At 45.4% G+C, this 24,431-nt stretch overlaps 1 protein-coding gene across 1 annotated transcript in view; it reads left to right on the top strand.

Annotated features, from left to right (window-relative positions):
• Positions 1-851: 851 nt before the first annotated feature.
• Positions 852-24,431, top strand: part of EIF4G2 (eukaryotic translation initiation factor 4 gamma 2) — a 169,617-nt gene continuing 146,037 nt past the window's right edge. Inside the window, exons 1-2 of the mRNA XM_074998531.1 lie at positions 852-878; positions 998-1,176. Coding sequence (XP_074854632.1) covers positions 852-878; positions 998-1,176 — 206 coding nt within the window. The remainder of the gene's footprint in view (positions 879-997; positions 1,177-24,431) is intronic.

Genomic DNA, 24,431 nt, shown 5'->3' on the forward strand with positions numbered 1-24,431 from the left:
CACCAGTGTCTACTTATTCTTCTTATAAGGGTCTTTTTTTGCCAGGTGGTCTAAATCCAGATCCAGACCTGCAAAGATCCAGTGCTTTTGCATCCCATTTTCAAAAACCTGTCAGTTGGGACAGGTTTCCTATCCCTCCCCTCCACTCCCCTCGATTATAAAAAGCACATCTCTTCTAAAGGCAAGCCAGACCCCGTCTGGAAAAAGGGACATTTGTTTAACACAGCAGAGGAAAGAGGGGAATGAAATGTGGGAAGATGTTGTCAGATACCCACATCTACTTGCGGGGCATTTTTTTCCCCCATGCAGCACCAGTGAAAATAGCCAGAATGCTACTGGGCTCAGCGAACCGTGGGAGAGGTTCCCACAATACACTGCTGCAGCACTCCATTTAAGTTCAATTTAAGCTACTTGTGTGTGTCAGCAATATGTTGATTTTGTAGGGAGCATGTGGGAAGGTGAAGATGCTCAAAATTGAATAGCTAAAACCCAGTGTTAAGAAATTGATTTTAATACATTCTATTTTAGCTCATAGTGTAGACGCAGCCATAGTGTAGACACAGCCTCAGAGACAGGTACTTAACTACTAAATATGAGAGGGTAACAAAGAGCAGTGTTCTCCTCCCAATCAACTTCTGGAGGTTGACCAGGAACTCCAGGTGTGGGACCAGGGTGTTGAGATGGTGCCAGATCATGGACAGGACCAGATGGTTGAGCACCAGTCCCCTCCCTTGCAGGGAAAGGTACTGGAGTAGTCCTGTCCACCTCCAACTGCTCAGCCACCCTTCCCGTTCTCTGGCAGAGAGGGATGCATGACAGAAAGAAAGATGCCAAGATAGAGCAACGGAACCATGATCCACCAGATGCCTGAAGTGCAGGTGGGAGGCAGCTCACCTGTCACCCAGCCCCTACCACCAGGCCAGAGCTCTTGACACAGTTGACCCAGATGGAGGAAGCCACTGAGGTCGATCACTTGGCAAGCCTCCACCCTTTCCAGGTCACCTGGGTCCTGGACCAGGAGGAGCACATCATCGACATACACCAACAGGACCAGCTGCATCTCTGGCTCATCGAGCACCAACCCCATCAATCTTCTATGAAGGTGAAGGAGGAAGAGTTCGATGGCCGGAGTATACAGCTGGGCAGCATCACCTTCCCTCAACACCATGGATCTTCGTGAGTGTGGGGCCCTGTGTGGGGACTTCAACTGCACCCTCAAAAAAACAGATTCTTATGGAGACTGAGCAGTGCCAGGCCACCAAGGGTGTCCTCCGGGAGCTAACAGACCATTCCTTTCTGGTGGACATCTGGCACAGCCACCACCTGGACAAGGACTCAGCGTTCACCTTTGTCAGGGTGATGAGTCAATGGTCATCGCACTACCAGTTGGACCACATCTACATGTCTCATCATCATCTCTCATGGGCCCACTCTCCAGCATGCGGCCAGCCCCTTTCTCAGACCACCACCTGGTGGCAGTGAAGGTTTCCCTCTCCTGAGTGAAGCTGGGGCCATTCTACTGGCACTTTAACAACAGCCTGCTGGAGGATGTGGACTTCATGACGTCCTTTCAGGAGTTCTGTCTGGCCTGGCACTGGCAGCAGCATGCCTTTCCCTCAGTGCGGCAGTGGTGGGATCTGGGAAAGGTGTGCATGCAGCTTGTCTGCCATGACTATACCCAGGGGGCCTGCCAGTGGTGGGATGCAGAGATAGGGCCACTGGAAAGGAAGGTCCTGGAGCTAGAGAGGAATCTGGCCACCAGCCCCAGGGATCCATCCCTCTGCGGCGTGTACCAGGAGAAGGAGGAGGAGCTACAGCCCTCGACGATCTTTGGACCTGGGGCGCTTTTGTGAGATCATGCATCCACCTTTTTTGAGAGATGGATCAAAGCTCTGGCTTCTTCTGAGCCCTGGAGTAAAAGAAGGGGCAAAAAAGCACATCCTCTGCCTGCCCACAGAGGATGGCACCCCCCCTTACAGATCCAGTGGAGATGCACAAGAAAGCTCACGCCTTCTACACCACTCTTTTCTCCCTGCATCTGACAGATGCTGACACCTAAAGATTGCTCTGGGGCCAACTCTCAATGGTCAGTGTGGGAGACCAGGACCAGCTGGAGCTACCTCTCACTCTGGCAGAGTTCTCTGAAGCCCTCCGTCTCGTGCCCAGCAACAAATCCTTGGGCATGGATGGGCTGACCATGAAGTTTTACTGTGTGTTTTGGGATGCCCTTGGCCCAGATCTCATCAGCGTCTGGGCAGAGTCCTTACTAAGCAGTCCTTAGTCCTTGCTACCTAAAAGGAGGACCCCCGCGACCTCAGGAACTGGCATCCCATCTTGCTCCTCTGCACGGACAACAAGGTCATTGCCAAAGCCAACTCCCTTTGCTTACAGTCCGTGCTGGCGGATGTGGTCCGCCCAGACCAGACCTGCACCATCCTAGGCTGCACCATCTTTGACAACCTCTATTTGGTCTGGGATCTGTTAGAGCTAGGGTGTAGAGATGGTGTGTCATTTGCCCTCTTGTCCTTGGATCAGGAGAAGGCATTCAATAGGGTGGACCATGGGCACTCTGCAGGGCTTTGGACCCCAGTTTGTGGGTTTGCTCCGGATGCTGTATGCTGCCTCAGAGTGTTTGGTCAAGTTCAACTAGACCCTGACAGCACCAGTCAGCTTCAGGCAAGGAGTGTGTCAGCTGGTTCTCCTCAGCCTTGTGCAGCACATCCACCCTGTCATCAGTGCCTTGCCACATGGCCTAGAGCTGAAGCTGAAGCCAGAGTCACACCAGCTGGACTGGGTGGTGAGACTCAGGCTCTGGCTTCAACCCTGGGTGGTGAGGTTCTGGTTCCTTATCCACTGCCCTGGGCTGAAGCTGGGCTTCATTTTGGGGCCCCCTGCCTTGGATGGCAGGGCTTAGGCTTGAGTCTCCCCTACCCAGGATGGCAGAGCATAGGCAGGCTCAGGCTTCCATCCTGACTTCTGGTGTTGTCTGTTGCCAGAAGGGGGTCTCAGGTCAATGAAGTTTGAGAGCTCCTACTCTAAACAGTAGCTTGTTCCCCTGAATCCATTCTAATGTTGAGATTTGTAATGCAGGACTTGACCAAGCTAAGATTAGCACTGTTCAATTAACACTACTACTGCAGGAGCAGCCTCTCATTTTTATCTCCTGCAGAAAGCCCAGGCTTAAAGAAAAAACATGGGCAACCCCATTTCACACCAACTTCACCCAACAGAATCTCCTAAAATGAAGTCACTGGCACTCAGAACTGCAACCCAAATTAAACAAAACCGTTCCCTTTTAAAACAAAGTTTGAAGCTCCATGTAGGCATAGCTCAACACATATAACTTTCTCCTGTCCAAATTCCTCAAAAAAATAACTTCAGTTGAATTAATTTTATTAGTTGAGTGGTAGGACCAGGTTCTGAACCAATGTAATTTGTTGAAGTCAATGGAGTTGCCCATTTATACCAGTTGAAGATCAGGTCCATAAGTTTATGGACCCTCGAATGTATATTGCAACAAGTATTAGACAATTTGCTAGTTCTCTTAAGCATATATTTGAACTAGACTGTTTTCCAGGTTATATAATTGTATGTGGCACATATTTGGGATCAAGCTCCTAAATCAGAGAAGTTAATCACTCGGAAGCACACAAAAATCACTGTCACATTCTTAAGAAGCCTGTTCTATTTTAGAATGAAATAGCTAAAGCTGCAAACACACAAAAAAAATACAATGACAATAACCCCAAGGGAAAATAATTGAGATAGCTGGTCTGGTTTTAATCAAAATATTTATTAAACTTCAGAATATAGTACCAACCTATATTGTGAAGGGAAAAATCTCATTACTTTGCCAATGCTTTTTACAAGCGCTAGGCTTTATAAGAAAACAGAATGATTGGGTCTCTGTGCTTCAGGCCACTTGAATTCTGCAAACGATGAGGCTGTTAATCTTATGATACATTGATAATGCTAATGTATGCCGAAAAGAGAAACCTTACAGTTTTCCTGGCCCTTTTCACTGTTTCAGCAAGCCTCACTAGACATATCTATCTCTATAAGGTTCTATATAATGTCACAGTAAAATATTACAACCTCTCATACAGGATCAGGTATTTAGGATACAGATTACTTACATAGCATTAATCAAAAAATTGTTTTTTATATTACAGTACACAGTATGACAAAGATAAAATCTTCAGCCTGGAGGGCTAGAAATGAGGCCAAACTGCTACACTGTACTGAAAACTTCCTCAAACTTTTTTTTCTTTGAGGAATAAGGGGAAGATTTCAGACCTCGATCATAAGAACAGCCATACTGGGTCAAACCAAAGGTCCAACTCGCCCAGTGTCCTGTCTTCCAATGGTGGCCAGTGCCAGATGCCCCAGAGGGAGTGAACAAAACTGGTCGTCACTGAGCGATCTCTCCACTGTCACCCATTTCCAACCTTTGACAAACAGAAGCTAGGGATAGTAACAGAGAGGAGGCCGTGCTAGTCTATACACTATCAAAACAAAAAGCAGTCAAGTAGCACTTTAAAGACTAGCAAAAGAGTTTATTAGGTGAGCTTTCCTGGGACAGGCCCACTTCTTCAGACCATAGCCAGACCAGTTCTGTTCTGGTCTGGCTACGGTCTGAAGAAGTGGGTCTGTCCCACGAAAGCTCACCTAATAAACTATTTTGCTAGTCTTTAAAGTGCTACTTCACTGCTTTTTGTTTTGATAGAAGCTAGGGATGTCATTCCTACCCATCATGGCTCATTCCTACCCATCATGACCTAACCTCCGTGAATTTATCTAGCTCTTTTTTCAACCCTGTTAAAGTTGTGGTCTTCACAACATCCTCTGCAAAGGATAGGGTGACCATATTTCCCTATGTGAAATATGGGACACCTGGCAAAATTGCTTGGAGTTAAGTGAGTTCAATGGCAATCCATTAGAACTATGCAGTTCAAACATTCCAAATAACATTAAGCTGACTGAGCCGCCATTTAAATGATATACTGCATTATTGTGACGAAAATAAGTAAAAATTTAAAAAATCTATGCCTACAAGTGGTTATTGCTCTGAAGAAGTGCCTGCCTTGTCCTCATCTTGCTGTTCTCTGGAGTGTGGGTTGCTAGTGTGAGGGCTGGTAGTTAGAAAGAGAGAGGTAGAGAAGCCAGAGCAGGGGGCTGGGGCTATGAGGGGGAGGGCTAGGTTGTGTGAGTGAGCTGCTAGAAATCAGGACTGGGTGTGTGCAGGAGGGCAGGAGTCAGGTATAGGGGGATGGAATCTGGACAGGAGGCTGGGAGGAACCCTGGGTCTGGGCTCTGGAACAACGTAGCCATTTGATATTTTTGCAGCAGTATAAAAAGAGAATGAAACCTACTAGGCCAATTTAACACACACACACATATCACCATTTAAATTTCACTGGCACTGGTGGAATTACAACAGATAAATTATGGTGCCTGTTTGTTTCCTAGTTACTGCCTTTGGGCCACCCTTTCCTCCCTAACAGCAATGAAGGGTCCTGTGGCACCTTATAGACTAACATCTGATGAAGTGAGTCTGTGCTCACGAAAGCTCATGCTCAAAACTTTTCTGTTAGTCTGTAAGGTGCCACGGGACCCTTCGTTGCTGTTACAGATCCAGACTAACATGGCTACCCCTGCGATCCTTTCCTCCCTGGCTCTGTAGTCTTGGCCTAGCAAGCTCCCCCATGCCCCAGGGCAGGGCCAGATTAAGATAAGGGCTACAGCCTAATGGTTCAAATACCTCTTCCTAAACAAATGCTAAAACTTGATGGAAATCACTTATCTGGAATTCCAACTGCAAAGTCAAACAAACAGGATCTATAGTAAAGTTCTTTCAGTTTTTAATTTAACATGCATCAATTACTAAAGTAACACAGGATTTTTCTAAATATTGATCAGTTTTCAGGTCGTTACAAAACTCCTGAAGAGTTCTGTTGTAAAAAAACAATCCTCCCCCACTCATGCATCTGATGAAGTGGGTCTTTGCCCACGAAAGCTTACGCTCCAAAATATCTGTTAGTCTCTAAGGTGCCACAGGACGTCTTGTTGTTCTCGAAGCTACAGACTAACACGGTCACCTCTCTGATACTGTTGTAAAAAGAGCACTTTCCTTTCTAAGCCTTTAACACCTATGCAAAGTGGGGCAGCCAAACTCCCTACCCCCAGCCTATTTCTCCCACCACCTCACCTTTTTCACGTCCTCTAGAAGAGTGGGCAGGAGCTGGTGCTCTCCCCTTTGAAGAATGCACAGGCAGAAAGAAGGGAGCAGGGGGTTACCCTCCCAAAGGGCCGGGGGGAGTTCCACCTGCCATAACTGCCTGAGCACTTTAAATGTGTCCAAGGCTCACAGACACTTTTAAATTGCCTGGGGTCCTGGGCACCTCCCCATTCATCAGTGGGCCGGGCTGAGTCCCCTCCCACACTCCATACCCCTGGGCCCCAGCCTGGAGCCCCTCCTGAACCCCAAACCCTTCATCCTAGGCTTAATCTCAGAACATGTATTCCTAGCTGGGGCACCCTCAACCCATCTCACACACCAGTCTTCTGGCTCAGCCTGAAGCATCCAGCCCTACCAGCCCACCTCTCTGCTTCACCTTCTTTGTGCTCTTCTTCCGGTCTCTGCTCCCTTCTGAGCCCTGTCCCGAACCCTTCATGAGACTTCTCCAAACACACGATTCCCCCATCTAACCCCTGGCATGGAGCAAGCTGCCCTTTACTCCAGATACTTGCCTGTTTGTTGCTGCCTGTGTGCTACCAAGCTAAGTGCAACCCCCAGCAGCTGTCCACTCTTACCCCCCCAAGTGGCTGCCCTCCACATTCCCCAGCATCGGGCCCTATCCTCTCTCCCACAATCCTATTACCTACCAGCAATGTTGGCTGTGGGGGGATACCTGAGACAGCCTCCTCCGTCCTTCTCATGCAGAGGAGTAAAGAGTGCACAGCAGCCTGACTCTCTTGCCCCTCTACCATTTCTTTCCCCTCAGCCCGGGGGCTACTGGCAACAGAGTATTTGAACAATCTGTTTAAAGATCCCACCTACCTCCTCCAGCCTTTCCAGCTAACTCTTTAAACAGAGAACCCCTGTTGCTTAAGGAGCTGTCTCTTTAAAATTCAGGTCCCTGCTCTGCAACACATGGGACAATTAGCCTGTTCTTTTTAAAAAAAAAAAAGTTGGGATGCTCTCCAGAGACCTAAGAAAAGGGACAGTCCCAGCTAAATGGTCACCATACACAAGGAGTTCCACTGTCTTACTGTTCACAGCATGAAGAAAAACTTCCTTTTGTTAGTTTTATACCTACTACCCATTAATTCCATTTGGTGACCCCTTGCTCCTTACGTTATGAGAACAAGTAAACAACTTTTCCTTATTCACTTTTTCCCTATCTGTCATGATTTTATGACCTATCATGCCCTCCCCTTGCGTGGGCTCAACTTTTTAAAGATGAAAAGTCCCAGTCTTCTTAATCTTTCTTCATATGGCACCCAATTCAAACCCCTAATCATTGTGTTGCCTTTATATGAATCATTTCCAGTGCCAATATATCTTTTTTTGAGATGAGGCAACCACACCTGTACACAGTATTCAAGATGTGGGCATAACATGAATTTATACAGAGGCAGTAAGATACTCTGTTTTGTACTCTAACCCTTTTGTAATGATCCCTAAAATTCTGTTTGTTTTTTTGACTGCTGCTGTTTTCAGATGTTTTCAGAGAACTATCCACAGTGATCCACAAAGATCTCTCTTGAGTGGTTACAGCTAAATTAGTCCCCAACTTTTGGGATGTGTAGTTGGGATTATTTTTTCTCATGTGCATTACTTTAAATTTATCAACATTAAAATTCATTTGCCATTTTGTTTTAGCCTAATAAATTAGTTTTGTGACTTCTGAAGCTCTTCACAGACTGCTTTTTTTCTTAACTATCTTGACCAGTTTGGTATCATTTGCAAATTTTGCTGCTTCATTGTTTACCCCTTTTTCTAGATCATTTATAAATTGGTTGAAAAGGACTGTTCCCAGTATGGATACCACTATTTACCATGCTCCATTCTGAAACTTGACTTAAACCCTTGCACTCCAAGTAGAGAATAGGTCATCTACAAGTATCCTCCACTGCACTCTCTCTCAAGACAAAACTTCTAGTTGATTCCACGGGTATCCCAGTTGATATCCTTCACTCTCAATAGATCCTTTCCACGTTGTCTAAGCTCTTCCTCTCTTGTGTTTTCCTTGAGGGTTCCATGTGAGAGCTTGATGGACTAGGTTGGGTGATGTTTTCTGAAAGTGTGGCCTAGCTCCCACTTTCTTCTCTTGATTTGAATGTCAAGTGGTTCTTGTCCTGCTCTGTTCCAAAGCTACTTGTTTGTGACAAAGTCTTGCTATTTGATGGGAAGGATATATCTCAGGCAGCTGTATATGAATCTCTGCAGCTTGTGATTTGAAGACTTTTTAGTATGCCAGGTCTTGCATGCATACAAGAACAAACTCTTCACATTTGTGTTGAAGATCTGCAGTTTTGTCTTTGCAGATATTATTTGTTAACTCCTTATGGGACCGAGAGTCTTGAATGCAGCTCTTGCTTTCCCTGTCCTGGCATTGATACCCTTGTCTGTTCCTCCATCTCTGCCCATAATACTCCCCAAGTAGGTGAATTGCTCCACATGTTCCAGGTCGTCCCCTCCCATTGTAATGGTGTTGTTGTTGGACTGGTTTATCCTCATTGTCTTGGTCTTTCACTTGTTAATGCTCAGTCCAGTCACTGAGGCTGTTTTTTCTAGCACTGCAAGCTTTTCATCCATGCTTTCATGTTGGTGTGGAAGGAGGACAATATTGTCAGCAAGTCAACGTCCTCTAGCTGTTTGAAAAGTGTCCACTGGATGCCATGCTGATGGCCATCTCTTGTCCTGCTCAGAATCTAGTCCACTGTGATCAAGAACAGGAAAGATGACAAAAGGCTGAAGGATTCTGTCAAGACACCTTTGTGAACGACTTGGCATGTTGGGGGTTTTGAGGATGTTGGGGGACCTGTTGGGGACCTGTTTTGAGAAGTGATGGCAATGCAGCATTGCAGCAGTTTCCACAAAGTGTCTCTATCAAAAATGTTCAGGAAGAAGGGGCTTTCCCAAATCATGTTGACCCTATGCTAACGAGGTGTCAGGAATTTACAGCCACACCTCATTAGCATATTTCAGGCCATTTATTAGTGTGAAAGTGGCATGTGTAGAAATGGCCTCTGATACTGCAGAATTAAAGCCCTGGATGTTGAAATGACACCTATAAAACTTAGCTAACTGGAGATACAGATTGAAATGGATCCTTTTTTTTTTTAAGAAGATCATTACGAGAAACTTTCCTGTGTTGACTAAAGACCAGGGCTGCTGATGGGGAGTGTTGGGTGGGCAAAGGGGAAGCTACCCAAGAGCCTGGCAATTTAAAAGAGCCCAGGGATGTGGGCTGCCACTTCCACTACCATGGCAGAAGCAGCAGACAGAGTCCTGGATCGTTTAAAATACACCAGAGGTTGTGCAGGTCATTTGAAGTAATACTGAGGCCTATTTGGGAAAGACTAAAGTAAATACTAAATACTAAAAGTTAATGCTAAATTGTATTAACATAAAAAATCCATATTTTTTCCTTTCAGGATTCATGTTGAATCTCCTGCTGTACATTTTCTTATGTAAGTGGTCTTTATACCACACTCAGGCTAACAAGGATATACAGCTCAATAAAACTGTATTTTCCCAAAATTAATAACTGTCTCAAGGACACACATTTCTTTTGGCAGAGATGAAGCTTCATCACTTTCCCTTGTTCTTTAGTAATTTCTCCTTTGAACCCATTTTACTTTTTTCTATTATGTGCTCCAAATCTATTACTATGTTCTATTTTTGCTTTGTTTTTCCCCTTAGGCAGCTTCACAGTCAGACAAATTTTTCATTTATTTCGTTTTATATCCAGGACTTACTGTTACATCTTCTCCTCTTCCACACTTCATACTTAATTTCATTCTTTATATCTAGAGCAGAACCTTTCTCCTATATTGACTCTTATTTCTCTTTCCAAGCCTCGGACATTTTATTATTTACAGTAAATAAGTAATCACACCATTCAGTATTTTAGATGTTTGGATGTATGCAAATGAGGCAACACAGTTGCAAGGGAAACAGAAACATACTGACTGAAAAAACAAAGTACCTTTAGAATTAATATCATGACCATAATCCTCAGTTGTTGTACCTAAGCACAGCTCTTCTGTAATCAGTGAAGCTACGCTGACTTATTGCTGCTAAATATGTAGCCTTGTACATTTAGAAACAGCGATAAAGTGGTCTCATCTTATCCTTCAATTGCAGTTACAGATTTACATAATATTTCCATGCAGTTTAGAGTATTCAAATCTACCTACCAAATTTGTATGCATACATTCCATTTTTAATGATCAAACATGAGTGCTGAACATACACGTATGAAAGAGATTTTTTCCTTTTTTAATGTGGCCATTAAAATATAAAGCTAAAGAACTACTGTCAAGAAGTGAAAAAACATTTGTAGCAATAGACACATCTGAAAACCTATTCAGCACAAAGTAAAAGTAGCTTTTTGATGCCACATCTCCTGTAGTAATATTAGTAGAAATACTGAGTGGGTGGGTGTTTGTTTTTTAAACCCTTTGTTCATTGTTTCATGGTACATATTCCCTTTTTAAAATATATATATATGGGCCTTCACAATCAACATGTTTTACTGTTCTTGTCTTTTTTCATATGAAAGTATAGGCGTCATTATCTTTCATGTCCCATATTGCCATGAAGAGTAGTCAAGTGATTTGCTACCTCAAGCTCATATTAGGAAAAGAAAGCATGTGTAATTGAATGATCTACCACAAACATTCAGTCTAACATAAGAAAAAGATGTAAAAAGCCTGCTCTATTTCTCCAGTTCTAGTTCACAAACTTTCCACCACAAACAATCCATAAGACAGCATGCACCGTGTGCACTTATTGTTAGAAGAGTTCATTGGCCAACTCTTATTGTCTGTTCCCCTTCCACCTTCACGTTACGTTTCATTTAATTGAATCCTGAATACAGGTTGTGTGTGCCATTTAGAGTTCTGAGGACAAACAAAATATTACAATACTGCAGATGTTCTAGCTTTTATCAGTGTTGATGTTTGAAGTCAGTTATGTTTGTGAAACTGAATGGGCTTTGGCATTAGATTTCTTTTTCTTGAAGTTTTCCCGTTTGTTGGTGGTGGTATTGTTAACATTTCTGTTATCCATTAACAGGTTTCTCATCCCAGAGTAGTCTGTAAAACCACTAGCCTCTTATCTTTTATCAGTCCTCAAATTCCAATTCTTCCAGGATTCCTGTATGAGTAGCCAGCTGATAATGCCTTAGGTTGTCCCCAGCAAGAAATACAGTGTCAAGATTGTGTGGTTACCTAGACTGTTTTTAATTACTCAGAACTAGCTGGACCCTATAACAATGCACTCTTATCAAATTGGCCATCTTCTGCTGCCCATTCCCTCCTTTTGTTTGCTACATTAATTTGTTGCATCTGAAACCAGATCTGTGCAGCCTGACACTAGTGACTGTGCATAACCCCACTGACATCAGTGGGACGCCATGGGGAAAAATGTGGTTCAGTGCACCCCCGGCCCCAAACACCCTCTTCTGTCCCTTCCCTTAGTGCATCTTACATGCTGGTGACCTTGTGCTGACTAATTCCTTCCGCACCCTCCCAGCACCTCTAAACTGCTGCAAACAGCTGATTCAAGGTGTTTAGGCTCTGGGAGGAAGGGTAAGGAGTGAGGATAAGACATACAAAGAGGAGCAGGCATGGAAGAGGCAGGACAGGGTGGACCATGGTGGCAAGGGGCGGGACAGAGGCTTAGGTGAAGGGGTGGATTGGGGGCAGGGCCTGGAACAGAGGAAGGGAATCAAACACACCCTAATAAGAAGTCAGTGTCTATGGTAAAAGGGGCTACGTGTATGGCTCTGATTGCAGAATCAGAGTTCTATAAGTTACAATCTCTCAGGCAATAGCTGTCTTTTGTTATGTGTTTGCAGATCACCTAGCACACCTATCCTGAAAGGGACTTCTGGGCATCACTCAAACAAAAGTAGCAATAATGGTCAAGCAAATTTATTGCCTGTAGTTAGTTATTAATTAAATGTTTTCAGAAATAATCTAATAAGACTTAGCCAAATAAAAACCAGCATAATAAATAGGTAAATAAAAAGGTAAGAGCTAGGAAAAAAAACATTTTAGAAATGGCATCCCTTTTATTGACCCATTTTGCCACCCTTGTTCACACTAGTACATGACGCTGGATGTTTCCAGATCTATTTGGATGATGATGATTCCTTGTTGCTGAGTAGGACCATCTTTCATGTGAAGTGTAAAATCTATCCTTGAACCACAAGTTCTATTACAGTGAGGATGGATGTTTCCAGGTAGGGCAAGAGACTGACCATGAACAAAAGCCAGTCTCTCCTTCCTCCCTCGCCTCTTGTCCTCTTCTGGTTGTCGGCGGGCAAATTCTCTCCATTTTGAGCAAGCCTTGGTGAGTGTCTCCCAAGTGTCAATTTCAATATTGTACTTGTTTAAGTTATTGTTCAGCAAGTACTTATATACTGCTTCTGTTATCCTCTTATGTTATGGTACCCTTCTTTCAATTGAGAGAACAGGACCTGTTTTGAGAAGTGATGGCCTGACTACACCAATTAAGGCAGTGAAATGAGTGAGGAGGGCAAAATTAGGCCTTCAATGATCAAGTAAATGTACTCAAACAGCTAAGCAAGGTGGTATGTTTAATTTCTTTCAAGTAACTTAGGGTTGTGTGCCTTCCCATAGTTATGGGAAAGTTTTACAGCGGATAGAATTTGACAGTAAAGCAAATAAGAAGCTTTTTTTAGATGGATGGACATCAGTCTCTCTTATAAAAGACCCTCTCTTGTCCACTGTCATGTTGTACAAAAAAAGAAAGTGGCCATCTACATCAGTAGTGTCACCGATGTTACAAAATTGTGATAAATCTTGTACAAAATACGTTTGAGAAGGTACTATCGGAGAAGCTGTAACCCTAGAACAGTACTTTATTAAATGCATGTGTGACTATTGGGTATGAAATTATGAAAATGTCCTATATGTTACTAAACCTCTGTTCTTGTAAAACATCTGCAGTCTTCCTCTGTATCAAATATCCCCTCGCAGAAGTCAGGAAAATTAGGAAGTTTCCCTGAATTCAGGGACAGTCAGTTATATGTTGATAATTTTGACACCCCACCCCCACCCATTTGGCCATTGTGTCTATTAGACACCTCTGAAGACTGATATGTCACAAATACATCTATCATCTTTAATGATACATATTCTATGCAGTGTTAGAATAGTGTATTGGAAAGGAACACCACTGAAATCAGAGGAAACAAATTTGACAGCATATATTCAAGCAGAGCATTTTAAAAAGCTTACTTCACGTTCCCCACCATTTGATAGACAAACAATAGACCTGAGAGTTTTAAAATGCACTGACTACAGAAAATGTACAATGGAACATATTCAGGCAGTGTGGAGTTTTCCAAAATTTTGTTAAACCTAGCTTTGAGGGAAACTCCATTGCCCAGGGTAATCTCTCCTCTGATGCTGCTAACAAAGATGTATCTATAATGTGGTTTAGCTAGTGCTAGACTGGGACCACACACTTATTTCACGCATGTCATTCAAAGGCCATCATAGTGGAAGTCTACGAAAAACTTCATTACCAATCTAATCTATATTCCAACTTAGGACCTAAAAGTACAAACTTCCATAACATGTTGGGAGTTCTCTGAACCACCCAGTCCCACTTCAATGGCAAATAAGTATTTTAATCATAATTTTTAATTTCTTGGTTTACAACAGAGTGGGAAAAAATGTCCATGAAAGGTGATGGATTATTCAAAGTATTTAGTCCTTGTTAAATCACTGGAAATTTTCCTTCTGACTACAATGTAGTGAGTATTTCACCAAAACCATTTAGGCTGTGTCTACTCTACAGCACGCTTTTGAGGCACTCTTTTGAAAGGGAATGTCCACACAGCAACGGGCGTCCGTTCGAAAGAATGAGCCAGGAAATGCTGCAGATGGCGTTGAATGGCAGACAAGCCCTTCTGGGCCCCACAGGTAGCTGCTCACTTAAAGGGCCCCTCCCACCCCCCTCCCCCGAGGGCTCCTCTGCAAGACACAGCACCACAGACCCTGTGCCTGGAGCTAAACCAGGATCCTGCAGACACCCATGGATCCCGTTCAGCTCTCTGATGGGGACACCACCAACAACTGGGTCAGACTGCTGGGCACAATCATCATTGCAGTCCTCTGTCTCCTCCAGTGGACTCCCCTCCCTACTCATCCCAGTCCTGCAGGCTCTCACCATGGGGCACCGTTCACGCTACCCCACAAGTGCTGAGTGGTGGGACCAGGTGGTGAAGCTTGAGTGGAACATCCAGATGAGGAAGGCAACATTCCTGGAGCTATGCTACTAGCTGGCCCATGTCCTCCAGCACCAGGACACATGGATGAAGCCCATGCTCCCTCTGGAGAAAAGAGCTGTGATGGCCATATGGAAGCTGGCCACCCCGGACAGCCACTGCTCAGCTGACCACCAGTTTTGCGGTGGACAAGGCGACCACTGGGGCCATCCTCCTGGAGGTAAACCATGTTCAGGTGACACACCCACCACGGGGGGGATGGGGGCTCCTGGGCAAGGGGGACCATCGGGGATGGGCAGCGGCCCTGGGAGAGACAGGGGAGTGGCACAGGGGGCCAGGGCACCGCAACACATACTTAATACACACATTCTCCATTGAATGCAGGTAGTCCAAGTGATCAATACTATCCTCCTGTGGAGGGTCATCCAACCTGGGGACCTAGGTGGTGCAATGAAGGGATTTGCTGGCCTGGGCTTGTCCAGCTACTTCAGAGTCCTGGATGGGACCCATATTCCCATCCAGGCCCTGGACCACAGCATGGGGCTATATATCAATAGAAAGAGGTGCCACTCCATGGTACTCCAGGTCCTCATGGATGCCCAGGGCTGGTTCATGGAGGTCTGCGTGGGATGGTCTGGGTGAGCCCAAGAAGCCTGGATTTTCCACAACTCCTGGCTCAGGCACAGGATGTAGGAGGGGACACCCACAGGACCTCCCAGTTGGGGACACCACCCTGCTCCCTGGCACTGTGGCCGATGCTGCCTACCCACTGCACCAGTGGCTTTTGCAGCCCTACACAGGACAAACTGACCCCACCCAGGAGCAGTTCAATTAGCACCTGAATCAGGCCTGGGGCATGGTGGATTAGGGCTTCATCCACTTGAAGAAGCACTTTTGATGCCCCTCATGCAGCTGGAGGTCAGCTTCTGAAATGTGCCTGCAGTGGTGAGTGCATGCTGCACTCTCCTCAATATTGTGGAGAGAAAGCACAAGTGATTTGTACAGAGGTGAGCTCATGCCCTCATGCCATCAGGCGAACCAGGATGGGGTGAGGGTCAGGGATGCCCTCAGGGCAGCCTTTCCTGAGGTGCACCGAGGCACCCACCACCACAAACCCCCCACACATGCCGCACCACTTCCCCCACCCATGCACCCCTCACCCCTTCCCTTTACATGGAACCTGGGGGTGTTTGCAAATAAACATGTTAACTCTCAAAATGAACATTCTTTGAACAACAACACAAATGGGGGCGCTATATACAGGGATGGATGAGGGAACTATGTACAGTGTGGTGGGGGTTAGGGGCTGGAGGTGTTGGGGGGAGCCAGCCCAGCATGACCTACCCTGGCTGTGAGCAGCTGTGCCATTTCCAACAGGGCAGCTGGAGGGAGGTTAGAGGGAGAGGCGGCAGTGGGGTCACAGCGGGGATCGGGGGACAGCAGGGGTGATGGCAGGTGGCGGGAGTGGACACTGGACAACAACCCAGGTGAGGGCCCAGAGGACCATGGCGACCTCACACCAGGCCTCCCACCACCACCCCATGTCTGCCTTCTCTAGCGCCAGCCACCGCCAGAGCACAATGATTTGCTCCCAGATGCTGCGATCTGAAAGATGGCCTCCTCCTCCTCCTCCTCCTCGTGGCTGTGGCAGAGCAGCCTCTGGGTGCAGGCCTGCCCGGGTGGTGGGGGTTGCAATGGCCCAGCCCCCTCAGAACTTGAGGCGGGGGTCTCCCCAGCCCTGGATGGGACTCACTTGGCCCTCACATGGTGCTGCTATGGAGACGGAAGGTGGGAGGATAACCCATCAGTCCAGCAATCAGGGACCTGGGGTCTCTGCATGTGTGGGCCACACACTGGGTGAGTTTGGCTCCTCCCCGGTTCCCCTCCCCAGGCTTGCAGGTTGTGGTGCTGTTCACAGCAGGGGGTGCTGAGTGCCATGAGTGGGCCACTCCATGGCCTGGAGGCCATGGCCAGCCGGGATGTGTGGGACAGGACTGGCAGCCGTGCGGCCAGCCCACTGCTGCCTGTGCTGGAATGGCCCTACTCCTAGCTGGGGGTGTCTGATTAGCTGGTTACTCACCTGAGGGTCCCTCAAGGACTTCAGGGGTGGCCTGGGTGGAGAGGGAGAATATAGCTACAACCAGGACCCTCTTCTTGTCTGAGGATGTCTCCAGCTCCTGGCCCCAGGTCCTGGCTGTGGCTCCGGGCTGGTCATCTGGCACCAGCTGGGGCTCTGCCTTGGGTTCCACCTTGTCCAGCACAGCCTCCGGCTCAGTGGTGTCCTTCAGCCCCAGCAGCTGATTGAGGGCTTTATAGTGGGGGCAGCCATTGGGTGCAGCTCCTGAGCAGCTAACCTGGTCCTGGGCCCAGGTGTATATCTGCTGCAGCTCCTTTACTTTTCACTTGACCTGGTTGGCCATGTGGGGGCTGCAGCCCCATCTCCTTAGTCCCGATGACACCCGGACGAAGGCTGCAGCATTCTGGCACCAACCACTGGTGGTGGAGGAGCACCTCCTCATCCCCCCACAGTCCCAGCAAGTCTCTAAACTCTCCCTCTCTCCGTGAGGGACCCTCTTCATTGGACCCTGGCTGGCCTCCGGGAATCCCTCTGGTGGGGGCCCGCTGAGGAGCACGGGGGTTCTGTGAGCTGCCCATGGGGCCAGTGGGGTGCCTTGCTGTGCTATGGCATCTCCGGGCAAGCATACTACTGGAGACTCCTGGGGTTCCCGCAGCCAGCACACACATAGCTTCCTGCCATGGGGTTTCTGGGTCCCTGTGTCTTTAAATGCAGCCAGATGTGCCAACCAGAGAGCCCTGCTTGTGCTGTCAGAGGTATCTCCACACACCAGCTGACTGGTGCCATGGAGGACTGCTCTTGCAAAAGAGCGGCCTGCGGGGCATCTACACATGCCTTCTTTCGAAAGCTTTCAAAAGAAGGGGCTCTTCCTGAAGAGGGAACGGAAGAGTGATTTCGAAAGGACACTTTTTTGTGTGCAGCACTCAACAGGATCTTTCAAAAGAATATGCTAGTGACGATCCAACCTTAGTGTCCTTAATGCAATATTCAGACCTTCTCTCTTTCCAGTTACATGGTATTGTTTCTGTACTTTGTTTAGACAACTGGAATCTTCATAAGCGTACAGGCCTGAACTTGCATTAAAGGCAAAGATTGGTCGTGTGAACAAGTGTGATTGTACAGATACAAAATTCCTACGAGCATTCCTACCTGATGAGATCATTTGCCTGGAACTTCAAGAATAGCTGAGTTAGAATAAAAAGTGAACCCCATCTAAATCAAATGTGATGCATAGTTCAGCTGTTTGTTTGCAAAAGGAAAATTCTCCATTCACTGGATATTCAGAAGCAATTACAGAAGAAACATTTATTTTATTTACATATGGTCATAAATAAAATGATCTTCCATACACAGTCAACAGCATATCTTGAGGAAATAACTATGCAGTAACAGAACAATGATCAGAAAGAGAACCTCTGATACCTAAGTCTGCTGTAACAATGTCAAGACCAATATCCTCTAAAGCTTGATCCCTCCCATTGTAATGGTGTGAAATTTGGCAGTTTCTGACTGTACAACTTTCCACCTGAACCAAATCTAACGTTAACAGTTCCCATATTGAAAGAACAATAAAACTAAAAGCAGTCTGAGAAAGCGGGGGCGGGAGTCATAAGCCAGCAGCAATAGCTGGAACACTCAGATTCGAAGGACATCAAAAATTTATAATGTACAAGACCACAAAGATTAAATATTTTCAGAAGAGAAATTTAATCATGTTTTGATATGCCTTAGGAAACTCCCCTAAGATAATAAGGGAAATATTAAGATTCTTTTTTTAGCAAATAATACAATCCAGCCTCCATCGCCCAGGGCAAAAATGGAAGTGACAGGCACATCGGAGGAAGTAATTACAGGGGTATACTATACATTCTGTGTGATATACACAAAGCACATGAAACTCGTTAAGAGTTGATTAAACAGTCTGGGTAACATATTTAAACTTGCATGCTTAAAACTAGCTACTAAATACAAATGACTTCATGTTGTAAGGTGCACAGCAGCCTCAGCTCCTACCCATGTTAGGGGTTATTGCAGATGCTTGCTTCCTTTGAAACTAAGCCCACTTTCATTGGGCACTCTGTTTGCAGTGCCTGACTTTAGGCGCCCAATTTTCAAAATTTTGGTCTGTATATAAACATTTTGCCTATTGAGAGCTATTTGCAGAGAACATGTAAATAGGGCTTGTCATATCACTTACCTTAAGATGTCTAATATCAGTGTCACATTAAGAGGCATCACCTGACCCACACTTCACGTGCAGAAGTCATGAAGTTCATACTCCTACCAGCATGGTCTGGGCTACCTGAGATAGTGATAGTCCTGATCTGAACTGACACTGTAGCATCCTCAACCATCCTACCTCAAGCCTTCCTTTAGCCTCAGGGAGACTCCTGGGCTTCTTTGCCCTTGTACAGCTTTCTGCTGCTGCTCAGGAAAGTGTCTCTCCTACGTGCCCCACTCATATCCTCTGCTTAGGAATTGGAGCTAATCACTGCCAGCAGCTTAGCTGAATCATCTGGTTCCTAACACCTGACTGCTTGGCTTCTCCTCAGACAGGAGAATACCTCTTACTATGGTCATTTTTTGAAGCCTGTATGCCATATTATACCATTGCCAAGTGGAGTGTATTTCTCAGAAGATTCAGATATTGTGTTAATAGCTCCCAGCACAATAGAAGCACCCAGCACAGCAAGCCTGTCCAACATTTCTATTAATTCTTTGCTCCTCTCCACTCACACATAAGTGTCAGATATCATATGGTGTGACAGGTTAGGCATGTGAAAGTCAGCAGGTTGGCTTCCTGATAAGGAAGGCAAAAAAAAGCACACATACCTGCAGAAAGGTGGAAGCAACATAATTATTTTCCCAAAGAAACTGGATTGCCCAAAACTACAGCAGCACATCTACCATTCTGCTCAAAGCACAAGAAAAAGGTTCCATTAGAATTTGAAGCATCTGTTTTACAGCTCCATGTAAGGAGTCAAGACTTGGGGCATTTGTCAGTGACACAGTGTAGAGCACCAACAGACCTCAGTGCAGACAAACATATATCTGCAAAGCTGTCCTATTCTGGAGAGTCTTTTCAAGAAGGGAGACAAGTTGGACTGTGGAAACTATGGTGGCATCTCTCTCCTGGCAACAGCAGGGAAAATCTTAGCTCGAATCCTTGCAAACCAATACCCGCTACTCTCAGACGAAATTCTCCTAAAATCCCAGTGAGGCTTCTGACCATTCCAAGGAACAGCAGACATGATCTTCACTGCCCAACAACTGCAAGAGAAATGTGAACACAACTAAGCCTTATATATGAGTTTCATCAACCTGACCACAGTATTCAACTCAGTCAAAAGTAGCACACTATGGACCATCCTCTCAAAGATCAGCTGCCTCAAAAATTAATTCACCTTTTAAAGCTGCTTCAGGACAAAATGACTGCCACAGTACTGAGCAACAATAGCCCCAAAGCAACCCCTTTGAGGTCAAAATGGGAGTCAAGCAAGGCTGCATCATTGCCTCTTCACAGTTCTGCATCTTCATCGCCATGACCCTTCACCTCATTGATGGCAAGCTTTCAGATGGTGTGAAGATTGTCTCTAGAATGAATGGGAAGCTTTTCAATCTCATGAGACCGAAGGCTAAAAGCAAGACCTCCACAACCTCGATCATAGAGCTCCAGTAAGTGGATAACAACATGGCTGCTGCTCTTTCTCCCAGAGCCCTTCAGACCATCTTAAAAGTGCCTTTGCTGAAGCATACAAGAATCTCAGTCTCACACTGAACATCAAAAACACAAGGGTGCTTCACCAATCTTCACCAACGCGACAATCTCATGCACCTTCTATTGAAGTCAGTGGAGAGCTGCTGGGAAATGTGGAGCACTTCCCATACCTTGGAAGTCATCTTTCTGCTAAAGTTGACATCGATGCTGAAATCCACCATTGTCTGAGCTGTGCAAACTCTGCTTTCGCCTGCCTTAGACAAAGGGTCTTTGAGAATCGGGACATCTATCCCAAGACAAAGCTCCTTGTATACTGTGCAGTGGTTGTTCCAACACTACTATCTGCATGTGAAACCTGGACATCAATACAAGTATAATTTGAAGGCACTTCAATGCTGCCTCAGGAGAATCCTAAATATCTCTTGGGAGGATATGTGCATGAACACTGGAAGAGTCGAACATGACCAGCATGGAAGCCATTATCATGCATCAACAAATTTATTGAACTGGTCATATGGGTCAGATGTGTGATCAGCACCTCCCAAAACAGATTCTGTTTTCCGAGTTGGAGGAAGGACAGAGGACCGTTGGGGGCCAGCAGAAGCCACATAAGGACATGCTGAAGGCACATGTGCAAAAGTACAGCATCGGTGTCGACACTTGGGAGAACCTTGCCAATCCCCAGTGGAGAGTGGTAATCCATGAGGGGGTGGTGCAATTTGAGAGGACCCACCACAGTGCAGACGAGAAGAAGCAAAGAAGAAAAGCGGGTCAAAAACTGCCCTGCACTCCACCTTCCTCTTCTGTGATAAGAGCTGCGGTTCCAGAACTGGGCTGATCACAAATAAAAGGGTGACATGAAGACATCCTACTCATTATCAAGTGACTGCCAAGAGACAGAGTTTTGAAGCAGACTGAGTTGTTACACTTAGGCTACGTCTACACGTGCCCCAAACTTCGAAATGGCCATGCAAATGGCCATTTCGAAGTTTACTAATGAAGCGCTGAAATGCATATTCAGCGCTTCATTAGCATGCGGGCGGCAGCGGTGCTTCAAAATTGATGAGCCTTGCTGCCGCGCGGCGCGTCCAGGCGGGGCTCCTTTTCGAAAGGATGCCACCTTCTTCGAAATCCCCTTATTCCCATGAGCTCATGGGAATAAGGGGACTTCGAAGTAGGCGGGGCGCTTTCGAAAAGGAGCCCCATCTGGACGCGCCGCGCGGCGGCAAGGCTCATCAATTTTGAAGCACCGCTGCCGCCCGCATGCTAATGAAGCACTGAATATGCATTTCAGCGCTTCATTAGTAAACTTCGAAATGGCCATTTGCATGGCCATTTCGAAGTTTGGGGCACGTGTAGACACAGCCTGAATGTAATAAATTGGTATTGCTGAGATTATTGATTAAACTTTCTGCTCCTTTTCTTACTGCCTTTCGTAATTAGTCTACTGAGAAAAAAACTATGAAGTACAAATAGTATATTCAATTTACATGCAGACTATAAAAGTCTCTACAAATTTCTTACTACAGGTCACATACAGTGCCACTGGCATGCAGCCACCTCCAAGACAGAGGGCACCTGGTAGATAAGGGAATGAGGACACATTGCACTGCTCAATAAAAAGGAGACAGGGGATAATGGTAAAACTGTACTCTTATAAAAAGTGTCATGGAATGTTGAATGTCTATGCACAGCAGAAATGTACCCAGTTTTTAAGGTCTTGTAAAATATCCACACACCAGAAATCTTAGGGAGCTAAGTTTATCTAACCTGGGAAGATTTTAATTTGAATTTGAAGAGACTTTAAAGCCAGAGGATAAGTTAACTGAGATCTTCGGAAAGTGACTTCAAGTCACAGAGAATGCACCATTTAAACCAATCCAAACCAATAAGTGACCCACAGGAGAAGGGGAAAAAAGACAGGATTTCTGTCAGTATAACCTAAGGGAAAATTTCTTCCTGACCCCAAATAAAATGATCAGTTTGTGCCAGTGTGACCCACTAGCCAGACATTTGAGAAAAAATTCTCCATGGTAAATCAGAGCTTTTCCTACCTAGTGTCCAGTCTCCAGCTGTTGCACCTATTTGTTAATAGCAGTAGCAGATGGGCCAGTGTAGGTAATCACATCATACCATCCTCTCCATAAATTTATCAAGTTCACTTTGAAATAATAATAATCTCAGCAATTTAGTTTTTTTGCTCCCATTTCTAACATTGAAAGTCTTTTCCTGAAATTCACTCCACTGATGGTTAGAAACCTTCGTCCAATATCAAACCTAAACTTCATGATGGCCAGTGCAAATCCATTTGTTCTTGTGTTAATATTAGCCATTAATTTACATAACTCTTCTCCCTGCCCTGTGTTTATCCCTCTGACATATTTAGACACCTATCATATCTCCCCTCAACCTCCATTTTCTTAGGCTAACGATAGGATGGTCAGAGGCACAGAGAACTTAATAGAAGTTATCTGCATTTATACCAGTTTGAATTCATTTTTCTTAAACAAGGGAGACCGGAACTGCAGAAGTCTCACCAATGATGGTAATAACATCTTCTTGTCTCTATGGGAAATATTTCACCTGATGCATGCTGGGACTTTTTCACAGCCATATCACATTGGTTGCTCATAGCCATCCTATGGTCGACAAATATTCCTGGTCTTTCCCCTTCCCTGTGGCTTCCAACTGATATGTCCCTTAACCTATAGTGAAATTCTTGTAAACTCCTAAGTGCATGACCTTGTATTTTGCATTATTAAATTTAATCCCATTTTATTACTCCACTTTTCAAGCCCCCCCGCTTTTTTTTTTTTTTTTTGTATCTTCCTATCCTCTTTCATGTCAGGACTAGCTCCCAACTTTGTGTCATTTACAAATTCTATTAGCATACTCCCACTCTAGTGACAAGGTTGTCATGGTCCCCCTCTATGCTTCATGAAAATTGTCTTATGGATATGAATATTCTTAACTTAAATAGGCTTTATGCAAAACAGGTCATGTAACATTTTTGCAGTTACAATCTGCTGAATTTGTATATCCTATTTTTGTGCATGTATCATTCCTATATGTGAAATTAAAAATATCATGTATGAATCTGTAGTTCTATATGTGCTAATGAGGCTAGCGGGTGGAAGATGTGAGCTTCTTAATGGGGCTTTGAAACCTAATCCTTTGTTCATTCATCAAGCATTCACCATGTGGCAGGGCTATGTAAAACCTGCTAGTAAGCAAATAGGGAGCTTAGTGAACAGGGAGTTTCATGTGGGAGTTTAGAGGGGGGAATTGGAAGGAGATAAATACACTTGGCATTCTGTAAAACTTCTCAAACTAAACTGAAACTTAACCGTGTGATTTCAATAAAAACCCTCTCAAGAAGTTAATCATCATTTGGAGAAAATGCAGACAGAAACCCAGCAGCAGAACGGGGATTATCCCATTTATCTGCCCTATGGACAGGAGGCATATGTATGCAAGGAGCTCAGAAAACGCATTTGGTCTTTGGAGACCAGGCTGGATGAATTGGTGGAGCGAAAGGAGGCAGAGAAGTACATATATAAGGCCTTCTGGGGCAACTTAGAACAGTCTCAGCTCCAGTCAGACAGCCCCTGTGCTGTTGAGGATAGTGAAAGTCTTAGGGAAGGAGAACATTCATCAGGAGAAGAGGGGAATGATCCCATTGTTGGAACCCACCTTACAGATGATGTTGTGGTATCCTCTCACACTGAGGATACCTCTCTGGGGAAGGGAACTGAAGTCATTAGGAAAGGTCAGGTGTTAATAATGGGGGATTCAATCATTAGAAACATAGACAGCTGGATTTGTGATGACCAGAGAATTGTATGGTGACTTGCCTGTCTGTTGCGAAAGTTGCAGATCTCTTGAGATATCTAAATAGACTTATGGGTAAGTGCTAGGGAGGAGCCAGTGGTCATGGTACATGGTACCAGTGACATAGGGAAGGGTAGGAGAAAGGCCAGATTTAGGCTGACAGGAAAGAGATTGAAATCCAAGACCTCAATGGTAGCATTCTCTGAAATGTTTTCAATTCCACGTGCAGGGCCAGGTAGACAGGCAGAACTTCAGAGTCTCAGTGAACGGATGAGATAATGGTGTAGGGAGGAAGGGTTTTAGATTTGTC

Source organism: Carettochelys insculpta, chromosome 6, assembly GCF_033958435.1.
Source record: "Carettochelys insculpta isolate YL-2023 chromosome 6, ASM3395843v1, whole genome shotgun sequence".
In the NCBI taxonomy this organism is placed as follows: Eukaryota; Metazoa; Chordata; order Testudines; family Carettochelyidae; genus Carettochelys; species Carettochelys insculpta.